The sequence below is a fragment of the Notolepis coatsorum genome (assembly GCF_963971535.1).
Source record: "Notolepis coatsorum genome assembly, chromosome: 1".
NCBI lineage: Eukaryota > Metazoa > Chordata > Actinopteri > Aulopiformes > Paralepididae > Notolepis > Notolepis coatsorum.
In genome coordinates, this window is record NC_140165.1 from 238,348,374 (window position 1) to 238,370,053 (window position 21,680).

The 21,680-nt window shown below is 43.8% G+C and overlaps 1 protein-coding gene across 1 annotated transcript in view; it reads left to right on the forward strand.

Moving 5' to 3' along the window:
* The window catches only part of ints4 (integrator complex subunit 4), a 62,886-nt gene that overhangs the window by 2,988 nt on the left and 38,218 nt on the right, over window positions 1-21,680 (forward strand). The window contains exons 3-10 of the mRNA XM_084320011.1: window positions 1,981-2,098; window positions 2,621-2,727; window positions 3,052-3,166; window positions 8,569-8,675; window positions 11,352-11,402; window positions 11,974-12,062; window positions 12,411-12,531; window positions 13,635-13,706. Coding sequence (XP_084176137.1) covers window positions 1,981-2,098; window positions 2,621-2,727; window positions 3,052-3,166; window positions 8,569-8,675; window positions 11,352-11,402; window positions 11,974-12,062; window positions 12,411-12,531; window positions 13,635-13,706 — 780 coding nt within the window. The remainder of the gene's footprint in view (window positions 1-1,980; window positions 2,099-2,620; window positions 2,728-3,051; window positions 3,167-8,568; window positions 8,676-11,351; window positions 11,403-11,973; window positions 12,063-12,410; window positions 12,532-13,634; window positions 13,707-21,680) is intronic.

Below are 21,680 nucleotides of genomic sequence, written 5' to 3' on the forward strand. Positions count from 1 at the left end.
CTCGCCCTCTGCTGGCGCATGCAGTGTGTGCACTACAACTAGGGATGGGTACCGAATTCGGTACTTTTAAAGTACCTACCGAAACACGTCGGTACTACCGAGTATCGATTCACGTGAGATCCACCGGTGCCAACTTTCAGTACTATGCGAAAAAGAAAAAAAATCCGATACTGCACGTTAAGGCACAATACATGTTTTCAAACTCTCTTTGGGTGTTTGCAATTCATGGGGACTGGGGAGTATATGTCTCTGATATCTATCTTGGTAGTGGGCAGGTTGTTAGAAAGTGTAGCTCAGTTTCCACATCTGCTCTGTCTGACATGGCTGTCAGACACGGAGCGTCTTTAGAAGTTTAGAGAGGAGATTGAATCCGGGACACAATGGGACACTGGCTCTGTTCATGGTCACAAATGGATTCCAGCTTCATTTATTTACTACAGATGACAAACGTGTTGTTTCTGTTTTTCTTTTTTACATACTTGCGCCACACGGAACAACTGATCACTACAGCCCAGCATCATATTACTGTAGCCAGTCTCTTGAAACACCACTATCTCCAAACGTTCTTTTGCTATGTGCTCGCGCTGCCACGGTGGGTTTTATTTTTAGCGGTCGGCTTACTCCTTCCATAGTTTCACATATTTGTAACCCATTTGACGTTCTTAAGCTGACGTTAGCTAAGCTAACCGTCGGACATAACGTTAGCTCCTAGGGCTACAGTGCAAGCCGGCACAACTCAGTCAGGACAGAAGAGTAGAGGATGTGACGTCGGTAAACAACAAGCCACACACACACACCGCAGAGCGGGTCTTCTCCAACCGGGGGTGGAGCAAAAATAACTGCTAGAATACTCAATCAGCAGCAGCGTAGTTCATTGCTGCTAGATTGTTTGTTTGTTTAATCAGTTGTAAAATACTTTAGATTAGTAAGATGTAAATAATAATAAAGTAATAATAATACATTATTTATTTATTAAATATTAAGTTTGAATTTTTTTTTACAACTGAGGTAGGTAGATACAATTTTTAGAAACTAAAGTACCGAAAAAAGGTACCGTTGGGTACCGGTATCGATCCACAGGTACCGGTATCGGTTCAAATGTGAAAGGTACCCATCCCTAACTACAACCAATGCCGTCCCTGTCAAAACTCTGTTTCAGTGTAATAGAAACTGAAACGCATCTGTGATTTTGACGGTATTGATTTTCAATACCGTCGGGATTTCTAAATACCCTGGTATACCGTCATACCGCCCAAGCCTAACACACACACACACACACACACACACACACACACACACACACACACACACACACATACATACATACATACATACACACACACACACACACACACAGTGGAACAGAGGACCAAGCAATCACATATTAGACAATGATGCTTTTTTTTATGATAGTGACAGGAAAGTGAGAAACCAGGGGGAGAGTGAAGGGGGATGACATGTAACAAAGATCTTGTTGGATTCGAACCCAGGATGTTGTGATTACATGGTAATGGTATGCATCCTAGCGTGGTGAGCCACGGGGATGCCTGTTGCGTCTGTTTCTAAGATGGTCTCAGGCTTTCACTCCAAAAACACAAGGACTCCTGATGCGTCTGGTTTCTAAGCTGGCCTCAGGCTTTCACTGAATTTTTTTTTTAAACGTCCTTCTCCCATCTCGGTATACTCTCCTCAACTCACTATTCTCCTCTTGATGGACTGTTGTCCACTCCAATGGACCCATCTCAAGCCCTGCCCCTCTTTTCTTGATCCTCCAATCACGATAGTTGCTTTCCAGGGGGCAGGGCTTGAGATGGGTAAATTCTATTGTTCTCTGTGCTGTCCCAGGCTTGTCAAGTGCTCATTGTACAAGGGACTCACTAAAACCTGGCTATAAATTGGATCCCTGGACAAGCTGGTGAACTGTCGTGTCATAGTGATGGAGAGTTAACTTGTCGTCTTGTTCCCTTCTTCTCTTCTCAGGAGACTGACAGCTCGGTGAGGCTGAAGATTGCCTCCCTGCTGGGGCTGCTGTCCAAGACCCAGGGCTTCAGTCCAGACTGCATCATAGACGACGCCATCAGCATACTTAACAATGAGAGTAAGACAGACACACATGCACGAGCGTGGACACAAAACATGTATATATATCAAATAAAATGTATCTCTCTCTCAAACACACACACACACACGCACACACACACACACACACACACACACACACACATGCACACAAACAAATGATTGGATTTTATTTTCACTTGGGTCATCCATGCTAAAAATAAATATACACCTGTGGTCGAAAGACACTTTGTAGTTATGATTATTATTACACATTCTGTCTGTACTGTGGTCTGTCCCAGAGTCACTGTGTCTGTACCGTGTCTGTCCCCAGAGTCACTGTGTCTGTACTGTGTCTGTCCCCAGAGTCACTGTGTCTGTACTGTGTCTGTAGTTCTGTACTGTCTCTGTCTGTACTGTCTCTGTCCCCAGAGTCACTGTGTCTGTACTGTCTCTGTCCCCAGAGTCACTGTGTCTGTACTGTGTCTGTAGTTCTGTACTGTCTCTGTCTGTACTGTCTCTGTCCCCAGAGTCACTGTGTCTGTACTGTCTCTGTCCCCAGAGTCACACCAGGTCCTGGCCCAGCTTCTGGACACGCTGCTGGTCATTGGCACACAGCTACCCGACAGCCCCGCAGTCAGACAGAGACTCATAGAGATGGCCTGCAAGGTGGGAGACACACACACACACACACACACACACACACACACACACACACACACACACACACACACACACACACACACACTCATACTTACAAGAGCAACTTTCTAATGTTTATCCCCTTCTTTAATTTTCCTCATCTGTGTGTGTGCTTGCATTTCTCTCTCTCTCTCTCTCTCTCTCTCTCTCTCTCTCTCTCTCTCTCTCTCTCTCTCTCTCTCTCTCTCTCTCTCTCTCTCTCTCTCTCTCTCTCTCTCTCTCTCTCTCCTCTCTCTCTCTCTCTCTCTCTCTCTCTCTCTCTCTCTCTCTCTCTCTCTCTCTCTCTCACAGCACCTGTCTGATACATATTTTGGGGTGAGGAACAAGTGCCTCCAGCTCCTGGGGTGTGTGGGGACAGTGGACACCCCCCTGACCAAAGACAGCGAGGGACCCAGCACATCTACCGGTCAGTCACATCAAACAACAACTTCATCTTCACCTGAGCAGTCCATTCATAACCCTGAACATCTTGTTCATCTTCATCAGACCAGTCCATTCATAACCCTGAACATCTTGTTCATCTTCATCAGACCAGTCCATTCATAACCCTGAACATCTTGTTCATCTTCATCAGACCAGTCCATTCATAACCCTGAACATCTTGTTCATCTTCATCAGACCAGTCCATTCATAACCCTGAACATCTTGTTTATGTTCATCTTCATCAGACCAGTCCATTCATAACCCTGAACATCTTGTTTATCTTCATCTTCATCAGACCAGTCCATTCATAACCCTGAACATCTTGTTTATCTTCATCTTCATCAGACCAGTCCATTCATAACCCTGAACATCTTGTTCATCATCTTCATCAGACCAGTCTATTCATAAACCCTGAACACCTTGTTCATCTTCATCTGAGCAGTCTATTCATAAACCCTGAACACCTTGTTCATCTTCATCTGAGCAGTCTATTCATAAACCCTGAACACCTTGTTCATCTTTATCTTCATCTTCATAAACCCTGAACACCTTGTTCATCTTTATCTTCATATTCATCAGACCAGTCTATTCATAACCCTGAACACCTTGTTCATCTTCATCAGACCAGTCTATTCATAAACCCTGAACACCTTGTTCATCTTCATCAGACCAGTCTATTCATAAACCCTGAACACCTTGGTCATCTTCATCTTCACCTGAGCAGTCTATTCATAACCCTGAACATCTTGTTCATCCAATCCATCATATTTGTCCGAGGGAAGCAAGTGTTGTGATTGCAGGATCGAGAAAAGAGGGCAGGGTTTGAGATAGGTCAATTGGTGTTTTAAGTTGGGGCGTGACGTCCAGTGGGGTTAAAGTAGGGGTGGGTTTATACATGAGAGGAGAACACAAACGGAGAGAGGAGGAAAATTAAGTTGCTCTTGTTGGAGTCTTTGTGTGTGTGTGTGTTTGCGTGCACGTGTGTTTGAGCGTGCATGTGCTGTGCATGTTGACTGTGTGTACTTCCTCTCTTATAATTATTAGATGATTAGGACATGTTGATGCATATTGATTAGGGCTGGGCGATATGACGATATTATATAAATATCGGGTACAGTTCATTAACGATACACTTTTTCAACGTATCGTGGATATCGTGATGTTTTGCCCAAGAGGATTGTGTCGCGTCAATCTGTCCACACGTTACTCGTTCATATCTCAGCCTGTGCTGAGATATGCCCATTCCGCGGTCTGTTAATAAAGTTTTCAATCAGACAGATGTATGGAAAGGCTTTTATTATAACATTCGTTGTAGTAAAATCATTATGCCTCATTTAGTCATCCTGTGAAGCACTGGTCTCCTACTCGACGGCCGCGGGGAGCTAACGTTAGTAGCTTTGTTGATGTTCAGCACACGGGACATTCAGGAAGTCAAAAACTAATAACGCTTGCCGATTGGTGCTAAGAACAGCAGGGCGGGTGCAAGCGGTGTGACGTCATTGGCAGACTCGACTGTCAATCAAAATGATTATGTTTCCGTCAGAATGAATGAATGAAAACTGTATTAAAAGGTTGCAGAATGGGTACAATACAGTACAGGAGGATGAAGACCAGAAAAATACTTTCGGCTTTTTTACATAAGGGTCCTCCATTTTCAATTCATCAAAACATTTAGAGACATACATATATACAGTAGTTTCATAAAAATGCTAAAATGCTATTTATTGATTGATTGATTTAAAACTTTAACATATTGCAGAATGGGTACAGTACAGCTCAATACATACAATTGTTAAGGGGATGCAGACCAGAGAAAGACTTTAGTCTTGTTTACATCAGGGTCCCCCATTTTCAATTCATCATATTTCATATCTAAATCATATAATATCTCATATGCAATATATAATCTAATAATCTAAATCTAATATAAAAATGCTAAATGCATGGGTATTTTATTTTGTCTTTAATGTTAGCTTGCAAACTCAAATACTGTCTTGGTAAGCCTCATAATGAATTGTTTGGGGTAAAAAAGAAAAACATCGTGATGTGTATCGTGTATCGCCGAAAGGTCAGAAAATATCGTGATATCATATTTAGGCCATATCGCCCAGCCCTAATATTGATTGATTGAAAACTTTAACAGATTGCAGAATGGGTACAATACTAACAACTGCTAAGAGGATGAAGACCAGAAAAAAACTTTCGTCTTGTTTACATAAGGGTCCTCCATTTTCAATTCATCAAGACATTTATGACATACAAGACATACAAATATACGGCACTGTGTAAGAAAAAGAGATCATAAAAAAATTAGTGCTGTCAGGCGATTAAAAAAAATTAATCTAATTAATTACAGGATTTGTAATAAATTAATCGCATTTTAATCACATAACCATTTTAGGCCTGATATTCTATATTCTATAATCATATTTCAAATTGCATGTGTCCGGATGGCAGAATTCAGTACTGTATCTACAAAACCTTTTGTTTAATCATCTTCCATTTATTCATTTGCTTAGATCTTTCAGGTCTGGTCAATTTTAGCATGCTGTTATTCAGTCAAAGATAAAAAAAACAGATAGTAACAGACACAGTATTTCTGACACTGGGAATACATTCCCTGAGATCCATAGATGTCCCTAGAATCAGATACCAAGAACATGCAAATGGACCATTTAGAAAAAAAAGTCTGTAAATGTTTATTCTACGTTCTTATGGAATGAATGAGATTTTAAAAATAATAAAAAAAAGGATATTAAAAAAAAAAAAGTAAATTTTTTTATAGGCTAATTCATTTTGAGTTAATTTTCATAACGCGATCATTTGCTGTGTAATTAATTAATCTAATTAACGCAATAAACTGACAGCCCTAAAAAAAAAAAAAAAACATCCGAAGGGGAAGAAACTGTACATTGGGTGGGGGGGGGGGATTTTGACATTTACCGGGGCCAGTTCCTAATTGCAGCCACCCGTAGGTGCTCTTTATTCTGACTACAACATTATCTGGGATATTTGCTGGTATCTGTAAATACTGAGTAAATGTAAACACACACTCGATGTATCACAGCGACAACCTCTGTTCTCTGAGGTTAACCGTCTGCAGTGTGGTAGCAGGGACGTGCACAGGACTTTAGAGGGGCAGGTGCTCAAAGGCTGAAAAGGGCACTACACTTGTGTGTATATATTAACCGAGCGCGGGCCCTTTTAAGGGCCCTTTTTAGGGCCCTTTTTGGGCGGGGGCCCCCCTTTTTATGCTTTTTGGGGGGTTTTGGTGATCAAATATTGAATATTGAACTATAATAATCAGCGCAGGAGCTCACTTATCCTTGAAAGACACTTTTATCACTGACTTAAAAGGCCCATACATCTCCATAAATGTTCAGGGGGGAGGGAATAAGTGCTTACCCTACAGACCCCAAGAAGTGCTGTATATTCTGTATTGTTTAATATAAATGCATTTTTTATTCCAATCCCGATTTGTATTTGAGATTCCCAAATCCCATCGGACTTGACTTCTTCGTGTCCCTCAATGAGTGTAATACCAGCATTCAACTGTATGCGCCACAGCGGTTTCTATCATCATCATCATCACCACCCACGCTATGCATAAAATATATAGGTCCGCGGAGAGGCACACTAAGGAGGCAGTGCAAACTGCAATGGAATATGGGGCATCTCTCTCTCTTTACCTAATATTTTGATTCTATGCTGACATTTTTCAGTTGGAAGGGCAGTCTATATGCGTAACGGTAAACATTTTTTTTTTTTTTTTTTTTTTTAAAGGGCACTTTTTTGATGAGGCTCAAAAAGGCAGGTGCTCAGGCACCCCTTGGCCTCTATGTGTGCACGTGCCTGTGTGGTAGTGAAAGGGTTAACTGTCTGTAGTGTGGTGGTGATAGGGTTAACCCTTTCCAGTGTGGTAGTGAAAGGGTTAACAGTCTTCTTTTTGAGACATTTTGAACATTTGAGCAGGGCCCTGTTTCTTGTACGTGGTTCAACTAAGTCGATCAAGATGTCATTATCCAGCTTCAGTTAACCCGATGTTTGAAGCCGGGATTTTCCTGTTTCACGAAGGTGGATTCAGTCTCGTTAACTCAAGCCAGACTTGCGACTCAGGCTAAATGCGCGCGGACGTTTTAGGTGAAAAGCCAGCACGTATCGATGGCAGAGATCCTGATTCTCAACGGCATTGATTGATTAATTGATTTAAGACTTTATTGACAGATTGCAATACGGCTCAATCGCCTCGCCGACAAGTTAAATGCGTTATCTATAGGCTAATTCTAAGTCCCTCATTACCTCAATCAATCAGATTATATTTCTTTAAACTTGCCTGCTGGATTGAATAATCAAATGAGATCTTGCTAGCGAAAATAATTAGTTAACTGTTATACAGAATTACGATACGGCTCTCTTACCCATTGATTGATGTATAGTCAATCTTTAACTTATCTCCAATGTGGTCTAACGGGTTGTTCTTTTGACTTTCACACGGACGACCGGGGTTCAAGACCCTAGTCGTCTCCTTCTTTTTGCAATATAGGAATAATTCAATTTGGTGCACGTTGAGAGCTATATAAAGAATGACATCCTCAATGCATGTAGATTTATAATATTTTAACTTAAAACCAGGCTACTTTGGCGTATAATCATTAATATTATATTCAAAAAAATCATATTGGAAACACCGGGATTTGAACCCCGGTCGCTGGGTTGGCAGGCTTGAGCACTACCGCTGGGCCACTGGGCCAGATGGGATAAATTCATTGTTTATACATTAATGAACGAGAGACCCGTGTTTAGAATATCCTTTGTTTTGAATGAAGTTTATCTCTTTATCCTCATTCATTAATGTGACGTCAACGGCTCATTCAATTTCTCAAATCCGTCAAACAGCGCATCTCATCAGACATCTTAATCCCAGTTACAATTAAAATAACCACATAATGTGTACATCGCACGAGCGAGCGCCACCGTCGCCACGGTATATATAACGTGCATTATTTAGGACAAAGTGAATTTAGTATCAGCATTTTGGGTCTATTTTACATTTCAAAAGCCCCCTCTGGAAGAATGGAGCACAAAAACGTAATTCAGAATGGTATAATGCAGATCGTAGACTGTGGGAATAGTTTCAGGAAACGGGCTGTCACTTCTTTGCGGGGGCGTGGCTCTGCGTGATCGGGCTAACTTGAACTTGAACTCTGCTTTCGAGCAGGCTCAAACTTTTGGATCTGTTGTCATGGTGATTTGGAAAATCCACGTACATGAAACCGGAAAGTCCGGCTAACCCAGTTATCCAGTTAAAGTTATCCGGCTAACTCAGTTATCCAGGTACAAGAAACAGGGCCCAGAACTGGACGTAAAGGATGTGTTTGTTGACAGGTGTGGCGCCTGGCCTGTCTGGAGCGGTGAGGGACGTTCAGAGCGTCATCAGTGACTACTTTGGGGACCAGGACCCCCGGGTTCGCACTGCAGCCATCAAAGCCATGGTAAGACCACTTAGAAATACCTTAGACATAAATCAAATGTATTACTAATAAAATTAAATGTATTAATTATGTGGTGGGAACACAGACACTCTACATACAGAACAACTTTACATTTTTTTTTTTTTAATTCATAGTAGTTCTATATTTATAAGTGTACTCAGGCTTTTCCAAATAAAAACAAAGTGTTTACAAGTCAAATATATTATTATTATTTATTTAATACATAAATAAAGTATTATTATTTGGAAAAGCCAGAGTACACTTTGAACATCTATAAATATAAAAATAAATACTAAAATCTTTCTAAGTATGTAGAATGTCTGTGTTCCCACCACATAACGAATAAAAACACAGCCAGGACGCGTGAACACTTTGGGCAACCAACATGTACTTCCGCGTTTCCCTGATTGGCCAGCGTTGGCCAGCGCTCTCCTTCGTGAATACCAGCCGCTCTACGCTCGTTTACCCCCTCATGAGGCTCCCCCCAGGTGCTCGTTGCCGCGCATGAGGCTCCCCCAGGTTAATACATGCGGATAATCCCCCCCTGGTAAATTGCACCACAGAACATGCCATATTAGCCCATATTAGCAACGCTGGTTAATAATAATAAGCGAGTACATCAATATACGCCGGCTATACTCCAACGCCTAACTAAGCACCTAACTAAAGACAGTAGAGCTTGCGTACGTTCGATAGGGCTTTGATTCAAACCGGTGCATGAGATGAGGTTCTATATGTAGAACATGGTACAGTAAGGCGGGAGTGTAAACAGTGATTCAAACCCCTCATTGTACAGTGATTCAAACCGGTGCATGAGATGAGGTTCTATATGTAGAACATGGTACAGTAAGGCGGGAGTATAAACAGTGATTCGCACCCCCTCAATGTACAGTGATTCAAACCCCCTCAATGTACAGTTTCTGACAGCTGGGCTGTGTTGTCACGCGAAATAACGTTATGAATAAAACGCGAAATAACATTATATAACGTTGCGTTATATAACGTTACAATGTACAGTTGTGGGGAGTGTAAACAGTGATTCGCACCCCCTCAATGCACAGTGATTCAAACCCCCTCAATGTACAGTGATTCAAACCGGTGCATGAGATGAGGTTCTATATGTAGAACATGGTACAGTAAGTGGGGAGTGTAAACATTTTAAGTTTTTTTTTATCCACTTTTTCTCCCATTTTCTATATTTTTCTCCCATCCCAATTTCGTATCATCCAATTCAACCCTCCCCTGTCACGAACACTGTTTCTTGCCTCCCACAAGCCAGCTGCAATGTGGACTAAGTCATACATAGCACAAGTCCCCTCCGGTACTTGAGTTAACAGCAGTCGCATCTTTTCACCTGCGCAGCTCGATCTCTCAGTGGCGAGGAGTAACGCGTGGGAGGCTCACGCTGCCCCCGACACTTCCTGATTCTACTGCGCAGGCGCACCAACCGACCTGTAGGAGTCGCTGTCCACAACGCCCGATCCCCACCCATCAGTTTCCCACCCCCTAATACGGCCAATGTGTATTAGTACGGACGACCAGCTAAACTGAAAGCAATGTGGAGCGCTGGGCTCGAACAGGCGAGCCCAGCGTCTGCATTCGTGGCGAGCGCCTTGCCCACTACGCCACGTAGCCGCCCGTAACCATTTATAGTTAAAGACAGTAGAGCTTGCGTACGTTCGATAGGGCTTTGATTCAAACCGGTGCATGAGATGAGGTTCTATATGTAGAACATGGTACAGTAAGGCGGGAGTGTAAACAGTGATTCAAACCGGTGCATGAGATGAGGTTCTATATGTAGAACATGGTACAGTAAGGCGGGAGTGTAAACAGTGATTCGCACCCCCTCAATGTACAGTGATTCAAACCCCCTCAATGTACAGTTTCTGACAGCTGGGCTGTGTTGTCACGCGAAATAACGTTATGAATAAAACTTGAAATAACATTATATAACGTTGCGTTATATAACGTTACAATGTACAGTTGCTGACAGCTGGGCTGTGTTGTCACTGGGCTGTGTTGTCACGCGAAATAACGTTATGAGTGAATCTGGTAGTTGTTTTGATAAATATGTTGTTTTGATAAATATGTATTCTACGGATTTGAACATAACATTACATTTCCGCGATTAGCCTTGCGCGCCGTTTGAGTGCCGGCAAAAAGAAAATGCGCATGCGAGCGTTACCGGCGTAGGGGGAAAACGAGCGTAGAGGGCTGGCCGATCGCTGGCCAATCAGAGAAACGCGGAAGTACATGTTGGTTGCCGAAAGTGTTCACGCAGCCAGGACATCAGGGAGTGTATACTTGAGAAGCAGCCAGAACATCAGGGAGTGTATACTTGAGAAGCAGCCAGGACATCACAGAGTGTATACTTGGAGAAACGGTGTATCAGCTGGTTAATGTGTGTTGTCACAGTGTTGGATGTGATGGTAGCTTTATACACAGGAAGCCACTTTACAGTCAAAGACGACTACAAGCTGAGGTAGAATCGGCAAAGCTAATCCAGTGGTAAAAAAAATTAAAAAGTAACATAAGCAGAAGAACTTGATCATGAGGATAACAGCACTGTAAACAATGTTATGATACATTTTCCTGTAAGAAAATAATTAGTTTGGTAATAAACGCCTTTGGCCTTTAAACATGTATCTGTTTCTTTGTCTCATGTCTTCCTTCCAGCTGCAGCTGCACGACAGAGGAATGAAGATCAATCAGATAATTTATGAGCAGGTAACAATAGAAAAGAATCATCTAACACTACACACACTTTAGGCAGAATCGATGGGCAAAACTGCTAAACAGTATTGAGCAAGTTAGCTTAATCTGGCTGCTGTGAACACGGCTGCAGTATAATGTATTATTGGGGAAAATGCGTCTGTCAAAGAACACGCAGCTCACTTTTGGCACCGACACTCGGACCGGAGACCGTTAGGAGAGGGAGTCTAAAGAACCGTATTGATTATATCAACCCACTTCTAACCCCAACCACAAATATCACGCTGTAATCCCAGCAAGGGGCCGGGCAGGTAATGGTTTATTATCTTACCTCCACTCTGCCTGCAGCAGATCTCTCTCTCTCTCTCTCTCTCTCTCTCTCTCTCTCCACTAGTTCACACACAATACTGTGTATGTAGGTAGTAGGCATGTCTTGTCTGTGAGCTCAAACATGTGCTTGCCTTTTAATAATACTGTCATTCTGTGTGTACCAGAATCTGTGGTAGGCATGTCGTACTATAATGGCTCGTGTGTGTGTGTGTGTGTGTGTGTGTGTGGTGTGTGGTGTGTGTGTGTGTGTGTGTAGGCATGTAGACTGCTGTGTGATGACTATGAGCAGGTCCGCTCTGCGGCGGTGCAGATGGTGTGGGTTCTCAGCCAGCTCTATCCAGAGAGGTACGACACTAGCTCCAATATTACTGGAATCTTTGAGACGAATAACCATGTATAAGTCTGTTTGAGGTTTTGAGTTGAGGGATCTTTTCACATCTCGCCATCCATAATGGTTTTACGTTTTAGTCGTTGTAAAATTGGTCGTTAAAAGACAGGACTGTTTGTGTTCTTTTGGGTCAGTTGGAGATGGAACGCCTATGAAATTGGAAGTAATTAGGCTGTTCAAAGATGTTCTAAATGTACTTATTCTTCATCATCTCAAGAGTTAAATTATGAAGTAATAAGCTGCTACATGTATAATTCTTAACATGAGTTTGGGGATTGAGTTTATTGTGCCCTCTGTCCAATCAGCATTGTGCCCATCCCTTCGTCCAATGAGGAGATCCGTCTGGTGGATGACTCGTTTGGGAAGATTAGTCACATGGTCAGCGACGGCTCATGGGTGGTCAGGGTACAGGCCGCCAAAACACTGGTGAGGAGACGGGACACACACACATGCACACGCACACACACACACACACAAATTGGAGAGTTTTATGAATGTATTTATTTATTTATTTGCAACAATGCATAGTGCACTCTATATCCTTCTACCACTACACTCGTGCCTTATTTTTATACTTTATTTATCTTTTTATAAGATTCCTTATTTTAGCATTAAACATTTTCTTAATATTTTAATTATAGTATAAGTCTATATTTTGTGATTCTGTGTGAAGGGGGTACTAGCAGTAAGATTCCCATTGTACGGTGTAACTGTCTGTTTAACTGTGCTGTTACCTGTTACCTATCCACTTCGTGCCTAGTGGCACATAAGGCCTTCACAGAGCGTTTCCACTTCTCCCGGTCAGCTGCCATTGTTCTTGCTTCAGGCCATGAGCTCCACCCTGCCTCTTTTCTTTCTTTCTCTACTGTGCGTCTCCAGGTAGTCTTTGGTCTTCCTTTTCTTCTTTTCCCTTCTGGTGCCCAAGTCATTGATATGTTGCAGTCGTTGTTTAACTGTGCATATTAAGTAACTATCTTGAATCTTATTTAATTGATTTGATTCAGTTTTAACTTTTTTTTATTCAGAAAAACTGATTTGAAGTCGCATGCCTTCTATTGGCCAAAAGAGTGTGTGACAGGCAGACAAGCCATGTGTGAAAATGGATCTGTCTTTTCCACCAATCAAGTCTGTTTGATGTGGGATTACTCTATCCTCTATCATGTGTAAAAGAAAACTCACAAAAATCTATAATCATCTAACAATGGGCTGTGAAAATGCAATCCGGTCGATTACACCCACCTGAACAGCTTTTGAACCCTTTCACTGCCGCACTACCAAATGGTTAACCCTTTCACTGCGACAATACACAGAAGGTTAACCCTTTCACTGCCACACAACATCAGGTTAACCCTTTCACTGCCACACTACAGAAGGGTAACCATCGGTAATGTGATAGTAAAGGGTTAACCTTCTGTAGTGTGGCAGTGAAAGGGTTAATTTGCAAAAACGTCAAATCATGGACGCCAAAAAAAAATTCTTAATGCCATTTTGTGGGCTGCGTGCTAAAGCCTTTCTCCCTTTAACCACAGGGCTCGATGCTGCAGGTCAGTCCTCACTTCCTGGAACAGACGCTGGACAAGAAGCTCATGTCAGACCTGAGGGTGAGTACAGAGTAGTGTCTCTATGCTTCTGATCTATGTGTGGGAAACACATATTAACTCAACAGTGAATATGGTTCGCTTTATATGAGTGCATGTCTGCAAAGGTCTATAGGGTCCTATATCTGCAGGGCAGTGTTAATTTTGTCAACGTAAATTATGACTAAAGATGTTCGTCAACGAAGCTTTTTTTCGTGACGTCACGTTAATGGCGGCCATGTGACACTAACGTGACTAAATAATTCATGCAATATCGTTGACAACAACTGACGACACAAAATGTAGTTTGCAAAATACAATTTAGCTTTATCGTCAAGACTGTTTACTTGCTAGCTAACAGTAGCTTGTTTGCAGACAGGAAAGTAACAAACATAATTGTCCGTGCGGAACCCTTATCCCCAACACATTGTTCCGTGTGTAGGGGCCGGGGGCACTACTGTTATGCTGTGGGAGCGCTACATTATGTTTTGACCCACCACAATAGAACACACATAGCTTACATAACGATAGGAAAACATACCTGCCCTCCGTCGTCATGGGAAAATGTAAGATCACTGGTCAACAAGACAGATGAACTTTCGGCCCTGGTAAAAATCCAAGTGGAATACAGAGTCATGGATGGATGTGCATGGCTAACAACAGCTAGCGCCTGGCTAACTCCATCAACGCCCGGCATGACGCTGAAATATTCCACCTCCCAGCTGCTGGTTTTCAACAACTCCACCACTCCAGCATGCATCACAGCCATAGGACAGCTTGGACTTCTACGCCGACCCCGGTATATCCACCGAAGCACCCGCAAAAAGTGTGTGTATTCTCAGTATGGTCCTGCTACGATTCCTTCCATCTGGTCCCCAGCTGAGCGCATCGCACCTGTGCGACGTCATCAGGGCACTGGCGCACCTGGAATTTGTAGCTACCCCTCCCCCTGAGAAAACACAGCACTAGGACAGATGGGAAATGTGGAGTGGATCACAGTTTACTCCGGCCCCTGCAGAAATACACCACCCCACCAACAGTCAAGATTGAACTTTTGAATTTACAAACCCTCAAGGAAAAATCCTCTCCCATCCATGACCACATTCTGGACAAAGAAATTTACCTCATGTGCCTTGTTGAGACCTGGCACCAGCCAGGGGTCTATACATCCCTCAACAAGGCCTGTCCTCCTGGTTACACATACCTGGAGAAAGCACACAGCACTGGTAGAGGTGGTGGTTTAGCCATCCTGCACAGGAATGACCTGGACCTGTCTCCCCTCCCTCTGCCTGCACCTTCTTCATTTGAATGTCTTGGATTTAAATGCAAACCTCCCTCCACTATGACAGTACTACTCAACTGAGTGGCAAGACTAAACAAAAGAAACGTATTTTATTTTTTTTATTTTTAATAAAACATTTCTTTTAGACTAAATCGAGACTAAACGAAGACTAAAATGCTCAGACCTGTCGTTGACTAAAACTGACTAAACGAAAAACAAATGAAGATGACTAAATATGATAAACGAAAAAGGAGCATTTGACTAAAACTAAAATGAAAATAGCTGCCAAAATTAACACTGCTGCAGGGTATTAAAAAGTCTTAAAAAATATTACATTCATAATTCTCAATTTAAGACCTTAAAAGTTATTAAAAAAGTCTTCAATTTCATTTGCACAGGTATACATTTTTTTGGGGGCCAGCCCGGCTGTCGGGAGATGAAATATTATTGAATATATGAAATGTTTTTGTATTAAAGTTGTTCTTTGCGGGGCTACAGGGAGCTTGGTGCGTTTGGCGAGAGCTTGTATGAAACACGCAAGAATTTAACTTGGCGCTCAAGTTTAATTTAACTTGTTGAAACCTGCAGATACCCTGTTTCAGTTGGAATGGCGTCATAACGCTAACCAGGCCATGAAGCAAAAATATTCTTTGAGGGCTTTAGGGCAATGCAGGGGGGGGGGGGGGGGGGGGGGGGGCAGGTTTTATCTTCTTTTAAATGGGGGGTAGTTACAACAGTTTTTACTGCATGAAGTTGGCCAAAAAAAACAGCAGTGTTCCCCACGAAATTAGTGTTCCATGAGAAAGTAGTGTTCCACGAGTCAACTTTTGCTGGACGGATTGTGGGACCTGATCTGAATTCAGCTTTAGTGGACAAAAGGTATATAGTGACTGATGATGCATGACTTCTATTTTCCGCGACAACAACCTCCTACATTTCCAAAAGCACGACTCTGGTGGGACTCGAACCCACAGCCTTTGAATCACCTCTCCTGTGCTCAACTAGAAGTCCAATGCGCTATCCATTGCGCCACAGAGCCACCTGCCCTGTGGGGGAATGGCTTAAAGGCTTAAAATACACTGCTGCCAGAGGGTGCATTTCAAGGCAATAGCTCACAGCACTGTCCTGTTGGTTCAGTGTACCTGCCGTGACAAAAACAAACACATCTTTGTTTACTTCAATAGAATGTTCATTGTTGGAGCAGCTACTTTTGTACCTTTATTCAAATAACAGTGTGCGGGTGATTCAACACAACAACATTTAAAATGTCTGGAAAACCTTGATATTTCCGTTAGGGCTGCCTCTTCGACCGAAGAGATTCCACATCAGACATTGTCGCCGTAGTTATTAGTTGAGTTCCCACATACATTGATACAGAGGGACGTCTTTAAATCTAGTGCTTACCAGAGCACCACCTTCATCCCAAAAGTGCGACTCTGGTGGGACTCGAACCCACAGCCTTTGAATCACCTCTCCTGTGCTTGACTAGAAGTCCAATGCGCTATCCATTGCGCCACAGAGCCAGCTGTCCTACATGGTGACAGATCACAGCTAGATTTAGTAGTGAGTGGCTCAATACCAAATACTAACAGGGCAACAGTGACTTTTATAACCTCTGACAACAACCTCCTACATTTTCAAAAGTGCGACTCTGGTGGGACTCGAACCCACAGCCTTTGAATCACCTCTCCTGTGCTTGACTAGAAGTCCAATGCGCTATCCATTGCGCCACAGAGCCACATGTTGTACACAGGAACGGCTTAAAGGCTAAATACACAGTAGCCAGACAATGTGTGTCAAGACGATGGAAGCGCAGTGTCGCCTGCCCGGCTTTTATTGTGTATTTCAACCCAATATTGGGGAAGCTACTAGGGCTGTCTTAAATACTTCGAAGCTTTGAAGCTTCGTTCGATGGCACAAGCTTCGAACATTAAAAAAAAAATTCAAATTTTATTTTTTTCAAATCTTTCTTATTTTTATTTTTACTTCGTTGTGTGTGTGCATAGGGCCATTGGGTGGGGCCGGGGGACAAATACACTGGAGGAAAGTAACCCAGCTCAGCACTGCCAAAATTATATCATCACTATTGCCTGTTTGAAGGATATCATCCTCAAACACATATACACCACCTACACGCCTATTCTCAGTCCTTGCCCCACAATGGTGGAATGAACTACCCACCCCAGTTAGGACAGCCGAATCCCATCCAATCTTTCGCCGTCGACTAAAGACGCACTTCTTCAACCATTATCTGAAATAAAATTTAAAAAATCAAATAAAAAAAATCTAACCCTAACTAACCTTACTGTCGTGTCATGCACTTGTCCTAATAAACTAACCTACACTGTAACACGCAACACTTTGATGAATATTGTTACTCAGCTGATAGAGTTGTATCCTTCCTGATGACCTGTCGTACAGAACTTGTAAGTCGCTTTGGATAAAAGCGTCAGCTAAATGACTAAATGTAAATGTGAATGTAAATGCCTTGTAGAATTCCACACATAAGAAAGAAAGATACTGGGATGAATAAACAAAATGGGAAATAAAATGTAGAAATGCATGCAATACATAAATAAATATGAATCTCCATATATGAAATAGAACATTTAGATAAGGTGCTACTGAGATGTTTTGGTGAGTTCTTTGTTTTTTTGTGGAAGTAGCCCTTCTTAAAAATGCATGAACATTCACTGATAATTGGTCTGTAGTGGAGTCTACAAGGTCTACATTGCCGGACCATGTAGAATCCGGACCTTGTAGACTGACATAATTCTGTGCATAGTTTAGTCTACACAGGCCATATTTCAAATAATCAAAATCTTACTTCATTCATCTTAAACATTCTTGATTTGGGGGATTGGTAGTTCCCATGAAATCTGAAGTTGTTCAAACGACAACAGCGATCCACCTTGAATTAAATCACACTGTGTTGGCTGCGTCACAGTCACGAAAGGGGCTACTTAATTCATTAATCCAATCCACTTTATTTATAGAGCACATTTAAAAACAACAAAGTTTACCAAAGTGCTGTACAAGTCCCACAACAATTATTATTATTTTTTTATTCGAAGCTTCGAATTAAAATCGAAGCTCGGCCCTGAAGCTTCGATTGCCAAAAAAAAATTCGAAGGTCAGCCCTAGAAGCTACCTTTTATCCAAACGGCAGCATCTGCAGTAGAAAGCATGTTTTACAGCATTTTAAATGTCTGAAAGTAGGGATGCTCGATATTGGCTTTTTTACCGATACTGTAACTGAGGGGTTACAAAACCCTGACTGTATTAAAGATTGTGATAGATTAAACCACTGCTAGTTATGTACTTTAATTACTGGCCAGACAGTACATCAAATATAGATGGTGAACACCCACAAGAACACGGCATTGACAAAGAAATAGTATTTGAGGGTAATTTATTATTATTAGGCAACATTAGGTTACAGAATGAGAATTAGGGTCGCGCTTGTATGGCGAAGAATATACGTAAAGTCAGTCAATAGCATGAGTCACTAAGAATAGCAGGAATCCTACGATGGGTCTAAGTTGACACCACCTGTCGTATAGTAGCAACTATATAGGGCAACACTGGTACCGCCTGGAGACAATGGGTTCCCTCCGGGGGTGTAAGGCCTGGAGGGTAGAGGAATGTTCGGGTACTCCGTCTGATTCAATGAGGAATAAAGAGACTCCAGGTACAGGAGTCGGTCCTTGTAAACTCCCTTGATCAGCAGCAAAGCAATAATTGTAATCCAAATGCTCGATAGCATTGATGACAGCTAGCCAGCCTCCATCCACGAGGCCAGCCCGAGTTGTAATCCTCACGAGGTTGAATCCCAAACGATAGTGGAAATCAACGATGCTCTTCTCCGGGTACCACGTTCCAAATCAATATAATCCAACCAGTAATGGTTCTGCAATCGCCGACGCCGATTCTCCTGTGTACATGTCCAACGGTTCTCCGCCTAGGACTCCTCGGGTGTGGGCGACGTATTTAGGCCACACACCCTGGCTAAGTACACTAGCTAAAGACACAACGAACCGCTGGGTAATGCTACACCGAACTAACTGTGACCGCACGATATACAATAAATGAACGACTATTTACTTCACATTAGATTAGGTCGAACTCGACGTTACTGCATTAAACTCTGACACTTTACTATTCTATTCGCACGTGGTTCTCAATGCTCTGTTAGACGCAAGGTTGCTCACTTCACTGCACGTTGACTCGTGGTGAAGGTGGGGTAAGGTACTGAACGAGGCACGGTGTGCGCACCTTGCGCTGTATTTATACTTAAGTGAATATCTAGTCCCAAACCGCAGTCTTTGTCTGGTATCAATACGCTGACTCCGGGCATGTCCTGACATGCCTGAACTTGTCTTTGAACCTGCCGTTGGGGGCCTGCGCGCTGGCGCCTGGGGGCGCTGTCCAATAAGGAGAGCGAATATTACTCTGGTTTGAACGCAGGTAAAAGGATATTCCGTGTATATATATAAATAATATACAAAGTATATCAAACGATAAAGGTAGATTCTCAGTTTAATCTGGCCCTTCACAACAGCCGCCTCCTAATTAGTCCGCACCTAATTAGTTAAGGGAGACAGATTAATAGTCCAGTCAACTGCTCAATGTCTGTTGTGGGGAGTAGGGCAATCTACAAAGTCAGTGGGTGGGTCATGATCGTCATCAGGGGAGTCAGGGAGCCTCGGCAACTCTATGAGCCTCGCCACGGGTCGGGTGTAGGTCCGCCCCTGGACAATAACTTCTGCCGCTCTGACCTTTCCGTCGGCACCAGTGATCACTTTGCTTACGGGGTCCAGCCGCCCCATCAAGAGAGTGTTGGGGGTGACTGGGTCGACATCTGCTACATCACTTGAGACGTACTCGAGGGCGTTGTGCTCGCCACTTGCGACAGTCTAGACGAGTCCGCTGGAAGCGACGTACTGCTTCTCTTCCGCTCAGTATCCAATAGCGACGTCGGATCTCAGCGAAGACTCTCTCTGCCCCAGCGTGGTGCACATCCTCGTCGTATTTCTTTATGATGAGCTCAGTGACCTTGTGTCGGCTGTTGAGGACTATAGGAAACTTGACGTCATCCGTTAAGTCCGGGGCCCGTCTCAGACGACCACCCACCCTGATGAGGCCATGGGTGTCGCGCTCGGGGGCCAAGTGGAGCAGTCTGCTGTCTGACGGGATTGGCTTTGTTCCCTGCAGGCAGTCTAGCTCGTCGGGGAACGAGTCTCTTTGGGCTCGCTGTAGCAGAAGGAGTTCTGCCTCTGCGTAGTTCGATGCGTCAATGTCGGTAGTGGGGGGAACCTCAGGGTGGTGCCACAAGAATGTTTTTAGCTGCGCACTCTCAAAGGTGAGGCAGTCGTCTATGTTAGGGTCAGTGGGGACTGGGATGTGCGTCAACCCACAGAACATAGATTTCTTGATCTCTGCCTCCTCTTGACTAGCCTCCCGAGGGGTGGGGGTAGGCCACTCTTCCTCCGGGAGCTTGAGGAACTCAGGACCGTCACTGTAGATATTGTGACGTGTGAGGTCATCTAGGGACATCCCCCGTGTGATGACATCAGCTGGGTTCTGTTTCGTGTCCACGTACCTCCAGCACGCTGATCCTACCAGGTCTTGAATCTGTGATTCTGACTCCCACGAAGACCTTGTATCTACAAGAATCGGACTGGATCCATGTGAGTACGGTCATGGAGTCTGACCACAAGATTGTTCTTTGCACCGGGATGGTGAGTTCACGTTGGATTAACGTGGCGAGTTGCGCGCCTACCAGAGCTGCGCAGAGCTCTAGACGCGGGATCGATTGTTGCTTGCGGGGGGCTATCCTTGAGCGAGCCAGGATGAAGGCTGTGTGTATTTCTCCTCCCTCCTCTCGGGCCCGCAAGTAGGCCACCGAGCCGTAGGCCACTTCCGAGGCGTCACTGAAGACGTGCAGGTCCATCTGGCACGTCTCCAGCCGCACTGTGGGTGGGAAGTAGCTTCGGCGTATGTTCACATTTTGGAGCGAGCTGAGCTCTCTCTCCCACTCTCTCCAGGTGGAAGCTAGGTGGTCGGGTATGGGGTCGTCCCAGCCCTGTTCCTTGTCCCACAGCTCTCGTACAATCATTTTCGCCCGAGTGGTGTAAGGTAGGATACACCCCAGCGGGTCGTATTGACTTGCGAGTGTTCTGTATACGCTCCGTCTGGTGGTCGGTAGAGGGGTCGACCTTCCCTGCTCCGGGGTCAGGGGTGTGTATTTGTAATGGAGCGAGTCTGTTTTGATGCGCCAGACTAGGCCCAATGTCATTTCCTGTGCTTCACCTGGGGTGGTCGCCATCCAGGTCTCGCTGCTTGCTGCCTTTGTCTCTGGGGAGAGGCTGCAAAGTACTTGAGGGTCACTGCTGGCCCACTGCCGGAGATCAAAGCCGCCTTTGATCAGTGAGGCGCGGAGCTTGAGCAGGAGGGCTTCGGCTTCTTCTGGCGTCGAGACGCTTTGCAGACAGTTGTCCACGTAGAAACTCCTCTCTACACTTTGTCTGACCTCCTCGTCAGCTTCAGGGTCTTCTGTCACATGTTTTTGAAGTGCGAACGTAGCACAGCATGGGCTGCATGTGGTGCCGAAGGGGAGGACCTCCCATTGGTAGATGGATGGTTGCTCATCTTTGATCCTCTCTCTCCATAGGAACCGCAGCAGGGGCTTGTCCTCCTCCACTAGTCGCACCTGC